The sequence below is a fragment of the Macaca mulatta genome, chromosome 7, assembly GCF_049350105.2.
Source record: "Macaca mulatta isolate MMU2019108-1 chromosome 7, T2T-MMU8v2.0, whole genome shotgun sequence".
NCBI lineage: Eukaryota > Metazoa > Chordata > Mammalia > Primates > Cercopithecidae > Macaca > Macaca mulatta.
In genome coordinates, this window is record NC_133412.1 from 175,142,614 (window position 1) to 175,162,052 (window position 19,439).

General features: G+C 43.0%; 1 protein-coding gene, 1 long non-coding RNA gene and 1 pseudogene across 19 annotated transcripts in view; 2 read left to right on the forward strand and 1 right to left on the reverse strand.

Moving 5' to 3' along the window:
• The window catches only part of PPP2R5C (protein phosphatase 2 regulatory subunit B'gamma), a 169,297-nt gene that overhangs the window by 35,482 nt on the left and 114,376 nt on the right, over positions 1–19,439 (forward strand). For 7 of the 18 annotated variants that reach the window (XM_077941754.1, XM_028851846.2, XM_002805213.4 and 4 more), the window contains exon 1: positions 13,412–13,612. The exons of the other annotated variants lie outside the window; for them this stretch is intronic. Coding sequence is in view for 5 of the 7 variants with exons in the window: in XM_002805213.4 (XP_002805259.2) it covers positions 13,519–13,612 (94 nt within the window). In the remaining 2 variants the exon portion in view is untranslated. Of the gene's footprint in view, positions 1–13,411; positions 13,613–19,439 lie in introns of those variants that run through there. 18 annotated transcript variants of the gene reach the window in all.
• On the forward strand, positions 6,823–6,923 carry LOC114679767 (U6 spliceosomal RNA; annotated as a pseudogene).
• On the reverse strand, positions 9,683–13,916 carry LOC114679649 (uncharacterized). The gene is made up of 3 exons (XR_013396558.1): positions 13,793–13,916; positions 11,325–12,025; positions 9,683–10,554 (listed from the first exon to the last, which is right to left on the reverse strand). It is a non-coding gene; the product is annotated as an uncharacterized LOC114679649 (long non-coding RNA).

Here is a 19,439-nt window from a genome sequence, read left to right on the forward strand (position 1 = left end):
TTCTCTCACGTTTTGATTTTTGTTTCTTCTCATGATTACCCTTAATATCTTGAGGAGAGGACACAGTCCCTGGATTGGTGAGGCAGCACACTGGCCATCTGTGCTGCTCAAAGCAAGGGGAGGTGTTCAGAGCAATGACCCAAGGTGGCCCTTGCCCTCAGGGAACCAGTGGGCCCAGAGTCACAGTGGTGTTCTAGCTTCAGCCCCTCTAAGCCACAGAGAGGCACCACCAGGGCCGCTCCCTCTTTGGAACACTGGGGAGCCCGTTGCCTGTCAGACAGCCTGAGCCCAGCCAGCCAGCCCAGCCTCTCCAGGGTACCCACTCTCCATGGCCCAGGGGCCACACACATGACCTTGACCGTTACTCCATGGTCAGTCTCAGCTCTCTCTGGGTGGCACCCACAGGGTTTGGTTTCCACGTGCCAGCTGTAATCTCAGCTCATTATCACACACAGAGACCACTCCTTGGACATTCCCGTCCTCTGTCTGGTCCAGAACCTGCTGCCTCTGCTCCTCAAGTGTTTCCTGAACTGTCCTGGCTCAAGCTGTCCTTATCTAAAAAAAAAAAACTAAAAAACAGGTAAAATACACATGTTAAAACATATTATTTATTATTTTAACCATTCATAAGTGTACAACTTGGTGGTATTAAATACATTCAAAATGCTGTACACCCATCACCACTATCCGTACCCAAAACCTTTTCATCATCCCAACAAAGACTCCATTAAACAGTAAGTTGCTGTCTCCCCATTCTGCTTTCTGTCTCTATGATTTTGCCCAGGGTAGCAGCCTGTTATAAGCGGAATCGTACAGTATCTGTCCTTCTGTACCTGGCTTATTTCCCTAAACATAATATCTTCCAGGTCCCCCCACATTGTAGCATGTGCTAGACCCTCGCTCCCGTCGAAGGCTGATGCCATCCCACTGTGTGGTTGGACCCATTCCGCATATCCCCTCATCAGTGGATGGATGCGTGGGTCGCAGAGCACACCACACACATTCACTCAGTATACATGTTAACAGTTGTGTGCTGGTCTGCCTGGGTCGTCCATTCGGGCATCTGCCAAGGACCCAGGAAACACACAGTGTGTCCCCCGAAGGAATGAAAAGCCCTCCTAGCCCCTCTGCCCTCTTTCTCTGCCCCCTCCATTTTCACAGAGGGTGGCCAAAACCTCAGCCAGGCCCACCACTCCCTTCACCTCCCTCCGCCTCGGATTTCCTCTTGGAAAGTGAGGCTTCTGACTCACTTGACCTACTGTGTAGGCTCCTAAGGGTGTCAGCAAATTAAAAAAAAAAAAAACCATTAGCATGAAAGCACTCCGATGTATGCATACTTTTACTTCGCGTTGGTTCCCTACATTCTTAGAACAAGGAAGGAGTGTGAGTACTTGCTTTGGATTGAAAGGTTTTCCAGACTAGCTGTAGGAAGTATGAAAGTAACCAAGGTCTCACACACAGCCCCAGCACTCTGGGTAGATTTCACTTCATCTACTCCACTCACCTACGCTGAGCTTCCCTGTGGACAAGCTCGTCCGTCCTCTTTAATCACTCCCAGGCCTCGCTCACACAGCAACAAGTGCCTGTCCCTGTGTCCTTGCTGTTGGCAAGCGGAAGTTCCCTGGCAGCCTTTGAACATAGCTGAATGTTAGGTATCTTTGATCTGTCTAAGGAAAAAGTCTATTTTAAACTGTGAAGTGAAGCCAATTTTTTTAGGTCAGATTCTTACCCAACAAAGCATACATCATCCATGCTCATACAGTTTCCAGTTTAAAAAAAAAAAAAAAAAAATAGTGCTGGCCAGCGCAGTGTCAGTGCACTGTGCTCGTGATGCCACAGTTCTCTAGGTTCAGGACACCAGCCTTCTGTTAATTACGATAAAACGTCTTCACTAAAATAGAAGCATATTTAATTTGCCTTCAAAATTGCTTGGAGAGACTTAAAAAATAAAACCTTCAGCTGAATGATGTAGAAAGGAAAAGTTGAAAGTTTTATTCAGAAATACTACCTAGAAATAAAATCAGTGGGATGTATTTACAGGCAGTTTGTTTCTACGTAAAGAATAAAACAGTGACAGAGGGATCAAAGAATAAAGAATAATTCCTTTTCAAGCCAGGCACAGTGGCGTGCGCCTGATTTCTCAGCTACTCACTAGGCTGAGGAGGGGTTGAATCGTGAGTTCAAGCCCAGCCTGGGCAAAATAGGGAGACGTTGTGTCCAAAAAAAAAAAAAAAAATGAAATAAAGAATTATTTCTTCATTATTGTCTAGTACATAGATTATTGTAGTTATGGCATTTGATGGGAGACCATATTGAGCACTGTGGGCTTGTTGGCCCATTGAGCTGTGGAAGGCATGCTAGGTGGGCTGGGCCCAGCAAAGCGCCCTTCCTTGGTCCTCGCTCAAGCCCTTCACAGGCAGCCGCAGCTTCAGGAAAGGTTCAGAACATTGCTGTGAGGCCAGCGTAGAAGGCAGGTAGGCATGTCACAGGTGGTGAGTGGAAGGCATCCACTCCTTAGCAAGTGCATCATGGGAAGCCTGGAATGGAGTCTGCGTTCAGGGGAGAGGGAAATGCTGTTCTTGGGATGATTTGACAGCATATCCCTCTTAATTATATGCTACCTGGAAGAGGTGTAAAGGGTAGTGAGGTGGTTTTGTAAGATCAGAATTGGGTACGACTGCTTGATTCATTCATTCATTCAGTACATTTGACGGAACATCTCCATGCCAGCCATTCTCTAGGAGCTGGACCCAGGAAGAGCTTGTGGACCGAGCCACAGACCCGGAGGGAAGAGGAAGCCTGCCTGGATGAGGGCCATCTAAGCAGAGATTGTCCTCAGGTGGCTCTGCTGCATCCCCCTGTGGCAGCTGAAGGGATCTTTCTGTTGGCTGATGGCCTGTCTTTTTCTAGTGGGACAATGCCCACTGCTTCCTGCACTTTGCTCTGATGGCCGGAGCTGCATTTAGGTGTGTCCTGCCTCAGTCCGTCCCAAGCTGTCCACCTCAGCTCAGCATGGAGAGCACACTCCGTATCTGACGCTGGCTTATCTAAACGTGACGGCGTAGGGAGATCACATATACGCCCGCTTACAGGTGAGGAAAGGACCAGCAGGGTTTAGTGAAGGCAGCCCTGCTCCCCATGCTGAGCTCCCCCTGTCTAGCCCCTCCCTGAGCAGGTGATGAAAACATGGCCCAGTGCGAGGGACGTGGTTGCATTATGAGCCTCTTCTGGGTTGCAATTATTGAGAGTTTGTTTCATCAGTGAGGAAAGTACTCTGGAGACCCAGTTGAACCCTGATAGCTTCAGTGAGCGTACAGTCTCAATGCAAAGGTGACGGGCTTACAGCAGAAGGTCCAGGCAGTTCAAAACTGATTTGAGACGGGGAGTCAACCTCCTCTAATCTATGTTGGTTCCATTTTTCATGCCTCATTTCAGCTAATTTTTGTTTGTGTTTTTTACATGCCTGATCTCATTTATCCAGATTTCCTTGGTTCAGATTTTCTTGGTTCTCATCACAGCCCTTCCTTTGTTCCTAGCCTGTGCCTAAGAGACAGTATTCATTAAGGGATTCTTCCTGCAGTGACTTAATCTATATCTCTTTTTAAAAATTATTTTTAGGCCAGGTGTGGTGGCTCACGCCTATAATCCCAGCAATTTGGGAGACCAAGACGGGTGGATCCCTTGAGTCTAGGAGTTTGAGACCAGCCCGGACAACCTTGGCCCTACAAAAAATTTAAAAATTAGCCAGCCATGCTGGTGCATACCTGTAGTCCCAGCTACTTGGGAGGCTGAGGTGGGAGGATCATGTGAACTCAGGATGTCAAGGTTTCAGTGAGCCGTGATCGTGCCACTAGGTTCCAGGGTGGTAGAGTGAGACCCTGTCTCAAAAAATATATGTATTTTTTTAAATTGTTACTTTTGGCCAGGCATGGTGGCTCATGCCTGTAATCCTAGAACTTTGGGAGGCCGAGACAGGGGAATCACCTGAGCCCAGGAGTTTGAGACCAGCCTGGGCAACATGGCAAAACCCTGTCTCTACTAAAAGTACAAAAAGCCAGGTGTGATGATGCGTGCCTGTAATCTCAGCTACTCAGGAGGCTGAAGCACAAGAATTGCTTGAACCCAGGAGGCAGAGGTTGCAGTGAGCCAAGATCGTGCCATTGCACTCCAGCCTGGGCAACAGAGCAAGACTCTGTCTCAAAATGAAATAAAAATTTTAAAAATATATAAAATAAAATTGTTACTTTTAATTACTCTGAAAGTAATATGTGCTTGTTTTAGCAATACTGAAAAAAAAACAGGGAAGTTTTAGAAATAAAAAACATCCATATGATCCTACAGCCTTACTGCTGTGGGAATATATCCAAAAGAAAGAAAATGAGTATATCCCGGGGACACCGCACTGCCGTGTTTGTTGCAGCACCACTCTCAATAGCCAAGAAATGGAATCAACCTAAGTGTCAATCAGTGGATGAATGACTAAACAAAATGTAGGACATATACCCAATGGAATATTATTCAGCTGTAAAAAAGAATAGAAACTTGTCATTTGCAGCAACATGGATGGAACTGGAGGTGATTGTGTTACGTGAACTAAGCCAGGCACAGAGAGACAAATACCATGTGATCTTATGCATGTGGGAGGTGGGAAAAAAAAGTGGATCTCATGGAGGTAGAGAGGAGAATGGTGGTTACCAGAGGCTGGGAAGGGAAGGTAGGGAGAGAAGGTGGTTAAGGGCTACAAAAATTCAGTCAGAAGGAATAAGTTCTAGAATTCAAGAGTACAGTAGCTGATTTGTAGTTAACAATAATTTATTATCTATTTCAAAGTAGCTGGAAGAGAAGAATTGTAATGTTTCCAACACAAAGAAAATATACATGCTGGAGGCGTTAGGTATCCCTGTTCCCCTGACCTGGTCGTGACACACTGTTAACAGGTATCAAAATATCACATGTCCCCTCCAAATATGCATAACTATTATATATCAATTTTAAAAAAGAAAAACTCGTACCCATACCAGCCAGTGATGACACTGTGGATATTTGGGGAGTGATTCTTCCTATGATCATACTATTTCTGATTATACACCGCCTCTTTCACTTATATTTTCATTTTATACATTTATAAGTATTTCTGATGGATGTGGAATATTTCACTAGGTATGTGGGACAATCCCTTTGGCATTAAAGTAGTTTCCAGTATTTTAGAACCATAAATAAAACATGCCCTCAAAAAGAGTCAGATAGTTAGAAATGAAGTTATCAAGGAGAGAAAAGACGTGCACACTGCAAACTATGAAATGTTGCTGAAAGAAACAAAAGAATACACCAATCAATGGAAAAACATCTCTTGTTTATAGATTGGAAGACTTAATGTTGTTAAGATGTCAATACTACCCAAAGCAATCTACAAATTCAGTGCAATCCCTATCAAAACTTTTACAACATTCTTTTCCAGAAATAGAAAAGTCCATCCTAAGATTCATAAGAAGACCAAAGTTGGAGGACTCACACATCCTGATTTTAAAACTTACAGCAAAGCTACAGTAATCAAGACTGTGTAGTACTGGCATAAAGATGAGCCCAGAAACAAACCCTCACACAGGTGGTCAAATGAGTTTTGACAAGGTTGCCTAGACCATTCAATGGGGAAAACAACAGTCTTTTCAACAAATGGCATTGGGAAAACTGGGTACTCGCATACAAAAGAATGAAGTGGGACCTGGCCGGGTGCGGTGGCTCATGCCTGCAGTCCCAGCACTTTGGGAGGCTGAGGTGGGCAGATCACGAGGTCAGGAGATAGGGACCATCCTGACCAACATGGTGAAACCCTGTCTGTATTAAAAATACAAAAATTAGCCGGGCGTGTTGGCGGGTGCCTGTAGTCCCAGCTACTCGGGAGGCTGAGGCAGGAGAATCGCTTGAACCTGGGAGGCAGAGATTGCAGTGAGCCGAGATCGCGCCACTGCACACCAGCTTGGTGACACAGCGAGACTCTGTCTCAAAAATAAAAATAAAAATAAAGAATGAGGTGGGACCCTTACCTTCACAACACATACAAAGATTAGCTCAAAATGGATCAAACACCTAAACCTAAGAGTTAAAACTATAATGTTTGAGAAGAAAACATAGGGGAAAGATTCCATGGCATTGGATTTGAATGATTTCTTGGCTATGACACCAAAAGCTCAGGCGACAAAAATAAAAATAGATAAATTGGACTACATAAAAATGTAAAATGCCTCTGCATTAAAGGGGCCAGTCAGCAAGAAAAGGCAGGCCACAGAATGGGGGAGATACTCGAAAAATCATATAACTGATAAGGAGTTAATATCCAGAATATCTAAAGAACTCCTACAACTCAGCAAAACAGCCTGATTTTTTAAATGTGTGAAATACTTAAATAGACATTTCTCCAAAGAATATAACATCTGCAAATGACCAATAAGCACATGAAAAGATCCTCAACATCTCTGTCATTAGGAAAATGAAAATAAAAATTACAGTGAGATACTTGACACCCACTAGGATGGCTACTAATTTAAAAAAAAAAAAAAAAAAGAGCCAAGGCAGGCAGATCACTTGAGCTCAAGAGTTTGAGACCAGCCTGGGCAACATGGTGAAACCCCATCTCTACTAAAAATACAAAAACTAGCCGGGTGTGGTAGCACGTGCCTGTGGTCCCAGCTACTCCGGAGGCTGAGGTGAGAGGATTGCTTGAGCCCAGAGGGTCAAGGCTGCAGTGAGCCAAGATCATGCCACTACACTCCAGCCTGGGTGACAGAGCAAGACCCTCCCTGTCTCTAAAAATAAAACTAGTGCTCGCTTCAGCAGCGTATAAACTAAAATTGGAACGGTACAGAGATTAGCACGGCCCCTGCGCAAGGATGACATGCAAATTCGTGAAGCAGTTGCATATTTTTAATAAGTGGTGTTGGGAAAACTGGATATTCATATGCAGAATGAAACTAGACCCCTCTCTCACTGTATACAAAAATCAAATCAAAATGGATTAAAGAAATCTAAGACCTCGGCCGGGTGCAGTGGCTCACACCTGTAATCCCAGCACTTTGGGAGGCTGAGGCGGGCGGATCACGAGGTCAGGAGATTGAGACCATCCTGGCTAACACGGTGAAACCCCGTCCCTACTAAAAATTCAAAAAAATTAGCCGGGCATTGTGGCAGGCACCTGTAGTCCCAGCTACTCGGGAGGCTGAGGCAGGAGAATTGCTTGAACCTGGGAGGTGGAGGTTGCAGGTGAGCGGAGATCACATCACTGCACTCCAGCCTGGGCGACAAGAGCAAGACTCCATCTCAAAAAAAAAAAAAAAAAAAATCTGAGACCTCAGACTGTGACACTGTGACAAGAAAACATTGGGGAAAATCTGCAGGACGTTGGTCTAGGCAAAAATTCCTTGAGCAATACCCCACAAGCACAGGCAACCAAAGCAAACAGGGACAAATGGGATCACATCAGGCTAAAAAGCTTCTGCACAGCAAAGGATGCAATCAATAAAGTGAAGAGACGACCCACAGAATGGGAGAAAATATTTGCAAACTACCCATCTGACAAGGGATTAATAACTAGAATATATAAGGAGCTCAAACAACTCTATAGGAAAATAATTAATAATCTGATCAAAAGATGGGCAAAAGATTTGAGTAGACATTTCTCAGAAGACAGACAAATGGCAAACAGGCATATGAAAAGGTGCTCAACATCATTGATCATTAGAGAAATGCAAATGAAAACCACAATGAGATACTATCTCATACCAGTTAAAATGGCTTATCCAAAAGACAAGCAATAACAAATGCTGGAGAGGATGTGGGGAAAAGGGAACCCTCGTACTCTGTTGTTAGGAATGTAAATTAGTACAACCACTATAAAGAACAGTTTGGATGTTGCTTAAAAAAGTAAAATTGAGCTATCATATATTCAGCAGTCCCACTGCTGGGCACATACCCCAAAGAAAGAAAATCAGTATATCAAAGAGATATCTGCACTCCTATGTTTGTCACAGCACTGTTGACAATAGCTAAGTGTCCATCAACAGATGAATGAATAAAAAAAATATGGTATATATACACAATGGAGTACTATTCAGCCATGAAAAAGAATGAGATCCAGTCATTTGCAACAACATGGATGGAACTGGAGATCTTTATGTTAAGTGAAATAAGCCAAGTACAGAAAGATAAACATCACATGTTCTCACATATTAATGGGATCTAAAAATCAAAACAATTGAACTCACGGACTGAGACAGTAGAAGAATGGTTACCAGAGACTGGGAGGGGTAGTGGGGAGGGGGATGGTCAATGGGTACCAAAAAAGTTAGAATAAATAAGACCCACTTGATAGCACAACAGGGTGATTATAGTCAACAATAACTTAATTGTACATTTTAAAATAATATTAAGAATGTAATTGGATTGTTTGTAACTCAAAGGATAAATGCTTGAGGGGATGAATACCCCATTCCCATTCTCCATGATATGCTTATTTCACATTGGATGCCTGTATCAAAACATCTCATGTGTCTCTTAAATATATACACCTACTACGTACCCACAGAAACTAAAAATAAGTTTTAAAAAGTAAGTGTTAATGTCCTCATGGAGAAATTGGAACCGCTGCTGTGTACTGTTTTTTGTTTTTTAGGGTTGGTTTGTTTGTTTGAGACAGAGTCTGGCTCTGTCACCCAGGCCGGAGTGCAGTGATACGATCTTGGCTCACTGCAAACTCTGCCTCCCGGGTTCACGCCATTCTCCTGCCTCAGCCTCCCGAGTAGCTGGGACTACAGGCACACACCACCAGGCCCGGCTAATTTTTGTACTTTCAGTAGAGATGGGGTTTTGCCATGTTGGCCAGGCTGGTCTCGAACTCTTGTCCTCAAGCGATCTGCCTGCCTCAGCCTCCCAAAGAAAGTGCTGAGATGACAGGTGTGAGCCACCACGCCCGGCCCTGTGCACTGTCAGTGGGAATGTGAAATGGTGCAGCCACTGTGGAAAACAAGATGGCAGTTCTTCCACATATTACACAGATACCTTGCAACTATGTATCGCTATTATGCATCAATTAAAAATAAATAAAAAATAGAATGGGAAAAAAATAAAAATAGAACTGCCATATGATCCAGCAATTTCATTTCTTGGGTATACACCCAAAATAACTGAAAACAGGCATGAGCAGATACTTGTAGCCCCATGTTCGTGGCAGCATTATTCACAGTTGACGAAAGGTGGAAGCAACCTAAGTGTCCGTAAACAGAAGAGTGAATAAACAACTTCAGTGTGTGCCAGTGGAATGTCACTCAGCCCTGTAACGGAAAGAAATTCTAGCACTTGCTACAACATGGATGAACCTCGCAGACATTATGCTAAGTGAAGTAAGCCAGTCTCAAAAGGACAAACGCTATAAGATCCCCTTATGTGAAGTACCAAGAGTAGACAAGTTCATAGAGACTGAAAATAGAGTGATGGTTGCCAGCACTGGAAGGAGGGGGAATGGAAGGTTCCTGTTTAATGGGAACAGAGTGTCCGTTTTGCAAGATGAAGAGTTATGTGGATGGATGGTAGTGAGGGTTGCAAGACACTGTGAATGTGCTTAATGCCACTGAACTGTATGCTGAAAACAGGTAAGATGGTAAATTCTGCGTTGATGTGTATTTTAGCACAATTTTTTTATTTTTTTGTTTTTATTTTACTTTAAGTCCTGGGGTACATGTGCAGAACGTGCAGGTTTGTTACACAGGTATACATGTGCTATGGTGGTTTGCTGCACCTATCAATCCGTCATCTAGGTTTTAAGCCCCACATGCATTAGATATTTGTCCAAATGCTCTCCCATCCCTTGCCCCCCACCCCCCAACAGGCCCTGGTGTGTAGTGTTCCCCTCCCTGTGTCCATGTGTTCTCCTTGTTCACCTCCCACTTATGAGTGAGAACATGCAGCGTTTGGTTTTCTGTTCCTGTGTTAGTTTGCTGAGAATGATGGCTTCCAGTTTCATCCATGTCCCTACAAAAGACATGAACTCATTCTTTTTTATGGCTGCATAGTATTCCATGGTGTATATGTGCCGCATTTTCTTTATCCAGTCTATCATTGATGGGCATTTGGCTTGGTTCCAAGTCTTTGCTGTTGTAAATAGTGGCACAATTTTTAGACGATTGTTTTTTAATCCATTATAATATTACTAACTCCTTGTATTTATAGCATTTTATTTCCTTTTGCTTGCTTTTGGAGAGAACATACAGAAATTTGTGATTTAAGGCCGGGCATGGTGGCTCACACCTGCAATCCCAGGACTTTGGGAGGCTGAGGCCAGAGGATCACTTGAGCCCAGGAGTTAAAGACTACTGTGGGCAACATAGTAGAGACCTCATCTCTATTGAAAATGAAAAAAATGAGCAGGTGTGGTGACACAAGCCTGTGGTCCCGACTCTGCAGGAGGCTGAGGCAGGAGGATCACTTGGGCCCACGAGGTCGAGGCTGCAGTGAGCAGAAATCATACCACTTCACTCCAGCCTGGGTGACAGAGCAGGACCCTGCCTCCAAAAAAACAAACCACAGAAATTTGTCATTTTTACTATGAGCACTATTCCTGAGGAGTTTGTTCAGAAGTATTTAAATGTTCTTTTTTTGCTTGAGAATTGATTATTCACTTTCCCTTTCTTCTAAAAGTTATAGGGATTTGGGGGTGGTGGTTTTGATTGATTTTTATTTAACTGTTTAAGCCATCTCAAATTTTATTTTGGTGTGATGTGAAAACACTTTGACTTTTTTCTGCATATAGTTAATCAGTTGTCTGCCCCAAGATTGCCAAGCAATTATCTAATTCTTCCCCTTCCACTGATTTGAGATACACTCTTTATTATATTACATTTGTGTCAATATATTTCTCAGTTTGGGGCTGTGGCTTCTGTTCCATTAATCTGCCTCTTTTGCCCCATCACACTGTCATTAATTCATACAGCTTTACAGTTGGTAGGACTAGCCTTTCTCATTAGTAGTGTTCTCATTCTTCCTGTTCTTTTAGTTTTTGCAGGTGAACTTTCGAATACTTTTGCTAAGTACCTGGAAAAATAGAGGCCCACCAGAATTTTAATTGGAAATACTTTAAACCTGTAGATCAGTTTGGGGGAAAATTATCAGCATAGCTGCAGTATTTATATTTTTATATTTCCAATTCAGAAGTATACCTTACCTTTATTCAAGTCTTCTTTTCTTCCCTCATATTATTTGTTTATTATTTCTATCTTAGAGTCTGTTTTATCAGTGATGGCCAGATCAGCCTTGGAATTCTTTAAAGAACTACTTACATGCATAGGGTTTCAAAAGAGCGTGGGGTAAATCACTAATAAAGGCGAGATCCTTTGATCTGAGATCATTAGGAAAAATACATCAAAAAGTGTCTTCCCTTTCTTTGACTGCTATTCCGTATATTAGATATAAAGCTCTCAGGAGCCTTTCCCCCTTATTTCTGTATCCCACTCATCAGCACAGTCATAGGCTAGGCACATTTTTTCATCTTATCTCATATGAAATATTAAATCATTGGCGAGCAGTTCTCTGTCTCTTTAAAGCCCAGATCTTCAATAAGCATCTGCTCCTGGGCTCCTTCCTGAGCCACTGAACGCCTCGTTCCTAATTGTGTCTGAGTTCATCTGGCATCACTCGGAGGAGGAGGACGAGGCTGGGGTATGTGGCAGTGAGAGCCATCAACACTGCTTCGTAGTGGTCGTTGGTGATCGGTGGCCGTCCCCTCCAGACAGACAACCCACAGGTCAGCAGTGAAGGCCCAGAGGCAAGAGGGCAGCTAAGATCTAAATTCCTGTTACCCAACTGAAAGCACGTGCTCTTTAAAAAAAAAAAAAATTAATTCTGCTGTTCAGATGGCAGCGAAGCCAGGGCAGGTGTGAGGCCAGCAGGCTGCTCAGGTGGTGCGTGCCCACTGCCCACATGTGTCAGAAATCACATCATCTCCTGGCCAGCTATGGAATCCAGCAGTGTCTTGTCAGCTCTGGGGAAAGAGAGGGAAGAGAGGGATTTGGTTTGCTTTTATCTATTTATTTATTTTAATTGCTATTGATACACACAATAAAAGCTACATTCTTGCGAGGGAGGACTTGATTAGCAGCCCTGAAGGGTGGTGGCAGGTCCCTTACTCATTGGATGTACCTGGCGCTAAACCCTCAGCTGGAACTGCGAGCCCTAGCTATGTCTCAGGTGTTTCTTAGTCTACTATGAATTATGTTTAGGAACTAAAGGGCTTTTGTATCGTTCACAAGTGGGGGAAAAGAGCAGAGGAGTTGTGTGAGAGGCTATTAAAAATGAGGAGCCATAGTTTGGACAAAGTTTCTTGTTGGTGTGAAGAAAGGAGGAATTTTTTTCAGTTCTACCTGCCAAAGAGGCTTTTCTTATAGTTTGTTTTCATTTGGAACTACTAATAACACTGATTTTTGTAGGGAATCATCTCATCGCACCCCCTCATGGGATCCTGCAATACTCCAATTCAGAAATAATGTTTTTCTCCTTGGAATAGCTTTTTATATTAAGCTCATTTGAAGATAGAAAACTAAGATCTGAATAGTAGCTTTTAATAGCCCCATAAAAATAAGTGAAATATCTTTAAGTTTAAATTTGAACAATATCTAAAACTTAAAAAGTATTTAATATGTCAGCATCTTTGCAATACAAAAATAAACACACTGAATTTCATTTTATGCCTTTTTACTCCCAAGGCCAGGTGATACAAATATTTCAATTTGTGTCACTTTCTAGCTATGGAATTTATAAAACAGCTTTCATTTTCTATGTAAGTTTTTAAGCTTAATTTTTTCAGGAAAAAATAGATCTCAAGAAAAAAAGTGTTTGGGATCATAAGTTAATAACATGTCCTATTGGTAAAGGAAGTTGAATAAGAGTCCAAACTAATGGTTAGAATTGTGTAATATTTGATTAGCCATTTGTTAAAGAACAACGAAACAAAACAAACACTGAGTTGCCAGAATCCTACCTAAGATGCAGATATTAATTAGAACTAGCAAGTCGAAGTTGCACAGGTGGGTATAAAATGAATTTGGGATCCCTAACTGGGAAATGCTGAAGTTCACGCAGACGTATACACACACTTTTTTTTTTTTTTTTTTGGTAGCTCCCTCGGAATCATTTGTTTACAGTCTGGCCAGGGTTGTGGCCTCCAGTACTTCCCCTAAGAGATGGGACCTTTGCCTAAAAGTTACTGAGAAACGAAGGCTGCAGAAAGCCGGAAAATGTCCAAGCTTTTAATGCACACTGACAGCCAAACAGAACGCTCTTTCCGTTTGCAGTTTTTTTTAGTGTCATTTTAAGTTGCAGCTTCCGGCCAATCAGCGCGCTTCATGCCTGCTGACATCACGAACCAGCCAGTTCCCTCCAGCTGCAGAGAGCTTCAGTTTGCCTTTTTTTTTTAAACTAAAATGGAGGCTGGTTTCTTGCCTTAAGGAGCCCATTGCCTTTCCCGCTGAAGTCTAGATGTTGACATGTAATAAAGCGGGCAGCAGGATGGTGGTGGATGCGGCCAACTCCAATGGGCCTTTCCAGCCCGTGGCCCTTCTCCATATTCGAGGTAAGTTATTGTGTGTTTCACTGAATCGGAACCTTCCGTGGGTAGTTAATAAATGGCTATTGTGCTTCAGATAAGAAAAGCAGGAAGTCCTTTCTAGCAGAATTCCCCCCATTTCGCTGCAGACTGAAGCAGAGGAGGTTGGGTGTGTCACTGCAGTTTGGCATTTTACGAACTACTTACAGAATTTGAGGCTTGAAAGAGGCCTTGCATGCATAGTTCAAAGCTGGTTTTTCTGCTTTCTCCTCGCTCTCCCATCCCCCTTTCAAAGCTGTGCTGATGTCAAAGGATGTGAAGTCACTGCCCAGGGAAGGTATTGGGTGGGGGTAGGAAGGAGAGGCGGGCCCGTCGCGCCTGGCCAAGTTGTCCGTACGCAGAGTTTCTGTTACATCTGTGTTGCTTAATGCTGCAAAGGTTTTGTCGAGGACACATCTCAGAATTAAAGATGAATTGCAGTCAGAAAATATGCACAATGAATTGGAAAGGAACTTCCTTTAAAAGGATTGTTTTCATTCTTGCCGTGGAGCCTGAGAGAGAAATATGCTCCACTTTGAAATACTGAAATCTGTCCTGGGTCATCGTTTTTGAAATGTTAACGTTTTCGTGGAATATTAGGAAATATTTTGCATTTAAATAGGCTCTGTATTGCCATTTGACTTTTAAAATGTTAAATGGCAACAAGTTTTCAAGGTATATGGAGATCACTATTAATAATTACAGTTTGCCTCTTTGTATGCATATTTTGGTTTCAAAACTGAGCCTAAAAGCACAGCTACTCTAGTAATTAATAGTGGTTATATTGAACCACAGGCATCAGGGTAGTAGCCTACTTATTCTTGGTATTTTAAGATTATGAATTTTTTTGGTCATAATTGAGTGAAATAGAAAAATGATTTTAAGTTTCATCAGATCACTTTAGAATTTATAGTATCAGAGCTGTGCCCCAACAAAACTGTTTCTCAGAATCTCTTTTAAGGACGTGTTTAAGGAAGGGTGGGAGCAAGATTTCTAGGTGACTAATAATCTCTCTGACTAAAATGCCAGACCAGACTTTTCAGATCGCAGGGTGTACCAGGCACATGCATACCCAATCTACTGGAATAAAATGGGTGGTGCTTTTCTCTCCACACCATCTTTCATGAAGGTGGAAACCAGCATTCAATGACCACATTATAGGGCACGCTGTGAATTTATTGTTTTTGTAGTGCACCTAGTAAAAAGCAAAGGTTGCCTATAGGTAACATTCAGGTATTTTAGCTGCAAGAACCAAATGGGCAAGAATAAAATGTAATTGTTTGGATTTAAGTTAAATAGTTTTTGTTTGTTTTTTGGGAGACAGGGTCTCACTCTGTCACCCAGGCTGGAGTACAGTGGTATAATCACAGCTCACTGCAGCCTCCACCTCCCGAGCTCCGCTGATTTCTCCCACCTCAGTTTCCTGAGTAGCTGAGACTTCAGGCACACACCACCATGCCCAGCTAATTTTTTAATATTTTTTGTAGCGATGGGGTTTCGCCATGTTGCCCGGGTTGGTCTCGAACTCCTGGGCCCAAGCGATCCTCCCACCTCGGCCTCCCAAAGTGCTGGGATTACAGGTAAGAGCCACTGTACCCTGCCAAGTTAGTTCTTAAAAACGAACTAGTTAGCAGTAAGATAAATTGACTGCATATAAAATGTAAATTTTTATACTTTTAAGGTATCCACTTACAAATAACATAAATCTTTTTGGTTTGAGTTTTCTGGTTTTTATTAGATGCCTAATATACTACTCAGTTTTTGAATTATGAACTTATTCTGAAATAGAATCATGTCGTGTTGTATCTTGAACCACATTGATTTTCTTTCTTTTTTTTTTTTTTAATTCCAAGACCTTATTATGGTCAGTTTGGATTTGTTACTGTTGGTTGGGTAGTTTGTTGCTTGCTATATAATTGTGGAGGGAAAAAGTAGTGAAATGTATTAGCCTGAAAGAGACTTGGGTTTTTGATAACCTATGGAGACCTAAAACTAACTTCTGACTCAAACAGTGGGGGTGATTTCTAACTTCAAAATTTGAAGAACGCTTGACTTTGTGCAGCAAGCATGTTAATGTGAGAGTTAGCAAAATTTGATTTATTTATTGGGCCTTAGAGTCTTAGCTTAACATCCATTGAGCAGCTCCTGTGTGCCAAGTGCTGAGGATCATTGAAGTGATTAAGTCGCAGCCCCTGTCCCAAAGGAGCGAATGGTTACATGGAGAGGCCCAGCATAGGAGCTCTGCTACGAGAGGGCTAGAGCAAGAACGCACCGGCAGGGTGCCGGGGAGAGCAGGGGCTGGTGGTGTGATGCCCGGAGCAGAAGGAACCGAGGAGGGCTGCGCCCTGGGCTACCCTGCCCACACGGATGGGGCAGGGATGCACTGTCCTTCCCGTTTATTTAGGGAGGAGGGGTCTTTCCCACTGAAGGAGAAATAACTCACCCAAGGTTACACAGCCTAGAAGTGGTGGAGCCAGAATCCAAACCCAGATTGTTGTGTTGTTTCGTTTTGAATCTTTTTTAAAAAATCATTTTAAAATAGGAATGTTGGCTGCTTGAAGAATATTTTGCTACAGGATTACAATAGTGGTATTTTCCCCAATGCCTTATCATTTATTTGGCTCGGTGGCCTCTTTTTGTGTAACAGTTTTGTACCTTGGGCTCATTTCTTAATCATTTTACAAATATTGATTGATCTATACCACATGCCAGGCAGGGTTCTAATGTGGATATGAGCAGGGGCTATGGCCCAGCTTTCCCAGTTTACCATCCGCCGGGGTGGGGACCAAGTAAGCAAGTAAAGTGATCACCTGATTTGTTGTCACGATCGCTTTGTTACTGTCTACCAAGTAGTCTGGAGTTTGCGATTAAAATGGCGAATTTGCATAACCTAATAAGTTCAAGTGTGAAAGGGACATATTTTTGAGGGTTAGTGTAAGGCCTTCTGTCTGTAGAAGGAGAGTCACCTGGAACTTGATGACTGTGAATGTGGCTTGGTGACGTCAATCCTTACCCTCAGCCGTGTCCAGGAGACCTGCCTGCTGTGGTGGAAATGTTCTGTGCAGTCCTCTGCAGCAGCCCCTGGTCAACTGCGACTGCTGAGCACTTGACATGTACAGCTGAGAAAGTGAATTTTTAACTGTAGTTATTGTAAATGTAAGTGGACACACATATCTAGTGGCTACGATATTGGACAGCACAGTCCTAGACTGGAAGTGTTCAACTTTTTTTTGGAAAAGGGCCAGATTGTAAATAGTTCTGGCTTTGTGGGTGAAAGCAGCCATAGACAGTAAATGAATAGGCCTAACTGTGGTCCAATAAAGCTTTATTGACAAACAGGTGACAGGCTGGATTTGGCCCATGGGCCATAGTTCACCCACCCTGTTCTAGACTGCTCTTCGACTTTTGGAATTGCCTGTTAAGGATAGGAAAGCATGTTTCCTGCAGGCCTTGGGTCTAGTGCCTCCTCCCTATGCTGGGAAGCTGAGCCAGCTGTGATGCTGTGAGGCGTGGTGGGCGGGCCTGCTTCCCACCCTGCAGCGCATGCTCACTTCAGGAGCCAGGTTTAAGGCAGTGACAGCCAAGCCAGAAAGATGGTAATGGCCAGAGAGGAATCACACAGTTTTGAGCCTTTTCCAGCTGGCCTTTATTCTGGGCTTCAAGAATGTTATTAACTGCTCTCATCTTGTTCTAGTCATTAGCAAACTTATCCAGTGGATGAGTCTGTCTTTGAAAGACTCAGGAGTAGCTCCAGCCTGGTGGGATGTTGGAGAACAAATCATTCTTTTGATGGAAACCCATTTTTTCTTGGGAAGTGGAGGTCTAATGGAAAAGTTTATTTTCTCACAAGTACTTCCTGAGTCACCAGTTTGTTGAAGGTCTTCACCTTTCCAATAAAAATTCATTAAAAAACATGCAAGAAGCAAGCATAGAACTCAAACCCCATGGTTTTCATTTCCTGCTGCACTAAATCTGGTGACTTAACCTACATTAATAATAATAACAATAGCTATTATACATAATGCACATGGGTTACTAAATTAGTAACACACCTGCATGGTGTGAAGTCAGTAAGTCCTAGTGAGAATGGGTGCCCCTTGTTACCTTTATTCCCTAAAATTAGGAAGGAAAAATGTTTGAATGATGACTAAACAGATTCTTCAAATGATTAAACCGGTGATTCTCTGAACAGTGCCTCAGCTCAAGATTTTTGCTTCATAAACATCTATGTACTATGTAACTGTAGCCCTCTGCAAAGTGACCTTATAGAAATACAGCCTTAACCTTAAACCTGTATCTTATCCTGTGTCCAATCCTGTTTCCTATATATGAAGTTGTTTCTTCTGTATTCCTGGTGGTATGGAAGGTAACCAGAGTAACAGATAACTCTCTGAGGAAACGGGTGGGTATGTTTGTGTAAAGTCTGTACACCTTTTTGTTCGTTAAACACACACGCACATTTATGCTCAAACACACTCTCATCCACCTCCCTTACCATACGCTCTCAATCTCAGAGGCAAAAACAAAAACTTACCATTCAACTTGGGTCTGATGTCTGCTCAGGAGGTTTTGCCTTGCAGCAAAAGCTATCTTCTAAAATTTTTTCATTAAAGTATGTTGTGTAGAGAAATGAAAGAAAAATAAAGATAAGGTTATTAGTCAAGAATAGGGTGTGTGTTTTTAAACCCAGGAAAAGAATAGACAGAAACACAAAGACAAAGTGGTTTGGGATACATCCTAACTTTTGGTTCCACATGTCAAATGAAATTGCAAGGTGGTTCTTTTTGGATCCTACAGCACTTTGCCAATTATGACAAGCTGTTATGAACGCTCATGTACTTCTTCCTCCCAGCATTCCTGCCTGGCAGGTGAGCAGGACAATCCTAGCATTTCCCCTCCCCAAGGTCACCCAGCCTAGAGGGCCCAGTCCAGGACTGTTGGCAGCACTGAGTATGAGGTCCCGAAGCTGCTGCTGGTGGCTGTCCCAGAGGAGAAGCAGTGTGCATTGAGTGCCTTCAGTGTGCTGGGTCATGGCTGAAACCCTGTACCTCTGTTCTCTCTCTGAATCTGCCCAGCACTGTGAGGCATTATAATCCTCCCCCACTCACTGCCACCCCTGCCTTCCCCCCCCCGCCCCGGGAGAAAAAAAGGGAGCCTCTTGCCCAGGGCCACCGAGAATGTAGTGAAACAAGATTTGAGCCTCAATCAGTCTGATAGCAAAGCTCATGTTCTTTGCTCTGCAGACATCAGGGTGTTGAGAGATGCTGGTGGAAGCTCTCACCTCATAGGTACTTTTTGATTTTTACTGTTTTCTATACAGTGGTAATATATTTGAGTGTCTGGAGTTCAAAACTCATTTCAGCGTTGAATAGGAGTTTGTTAAAGGTTTACATGTGTATGTTCTTGGTGTGCAGGGAGAAAGTTGATAATCTTCTTACCTGCTGTCCCAGTTCACTTACCAAATCTGCCAGCTAGTAGTTGTTGACTTATCTCCTCCACAAAATCAGGAGTATCCTTAGGACAGTCCTGTTGAACTTGTTCTCTGGTGACACTGAGCATTATTCCCAGAGTAGAAGCATCAGTTAGTGTCAGTGGATTGAAAATTAAAAGTTATTTCTGAGTGATCACTTAGGAAATAGCTATCTACTATTATTTCTTTTTTGAGATGGAGTCTCGCTTTGTCACCCAGGCTGGGGTGCAGTGGCGCGATCTTGGCTTACTGCAACCTCTACCTCCCAGGTTCAAGCCATTCTCCTGCATCAGCCTCCCAAGTAGCTGGGGTTACAGGTGGCCGCCACCACGCCCGGCTATTTTT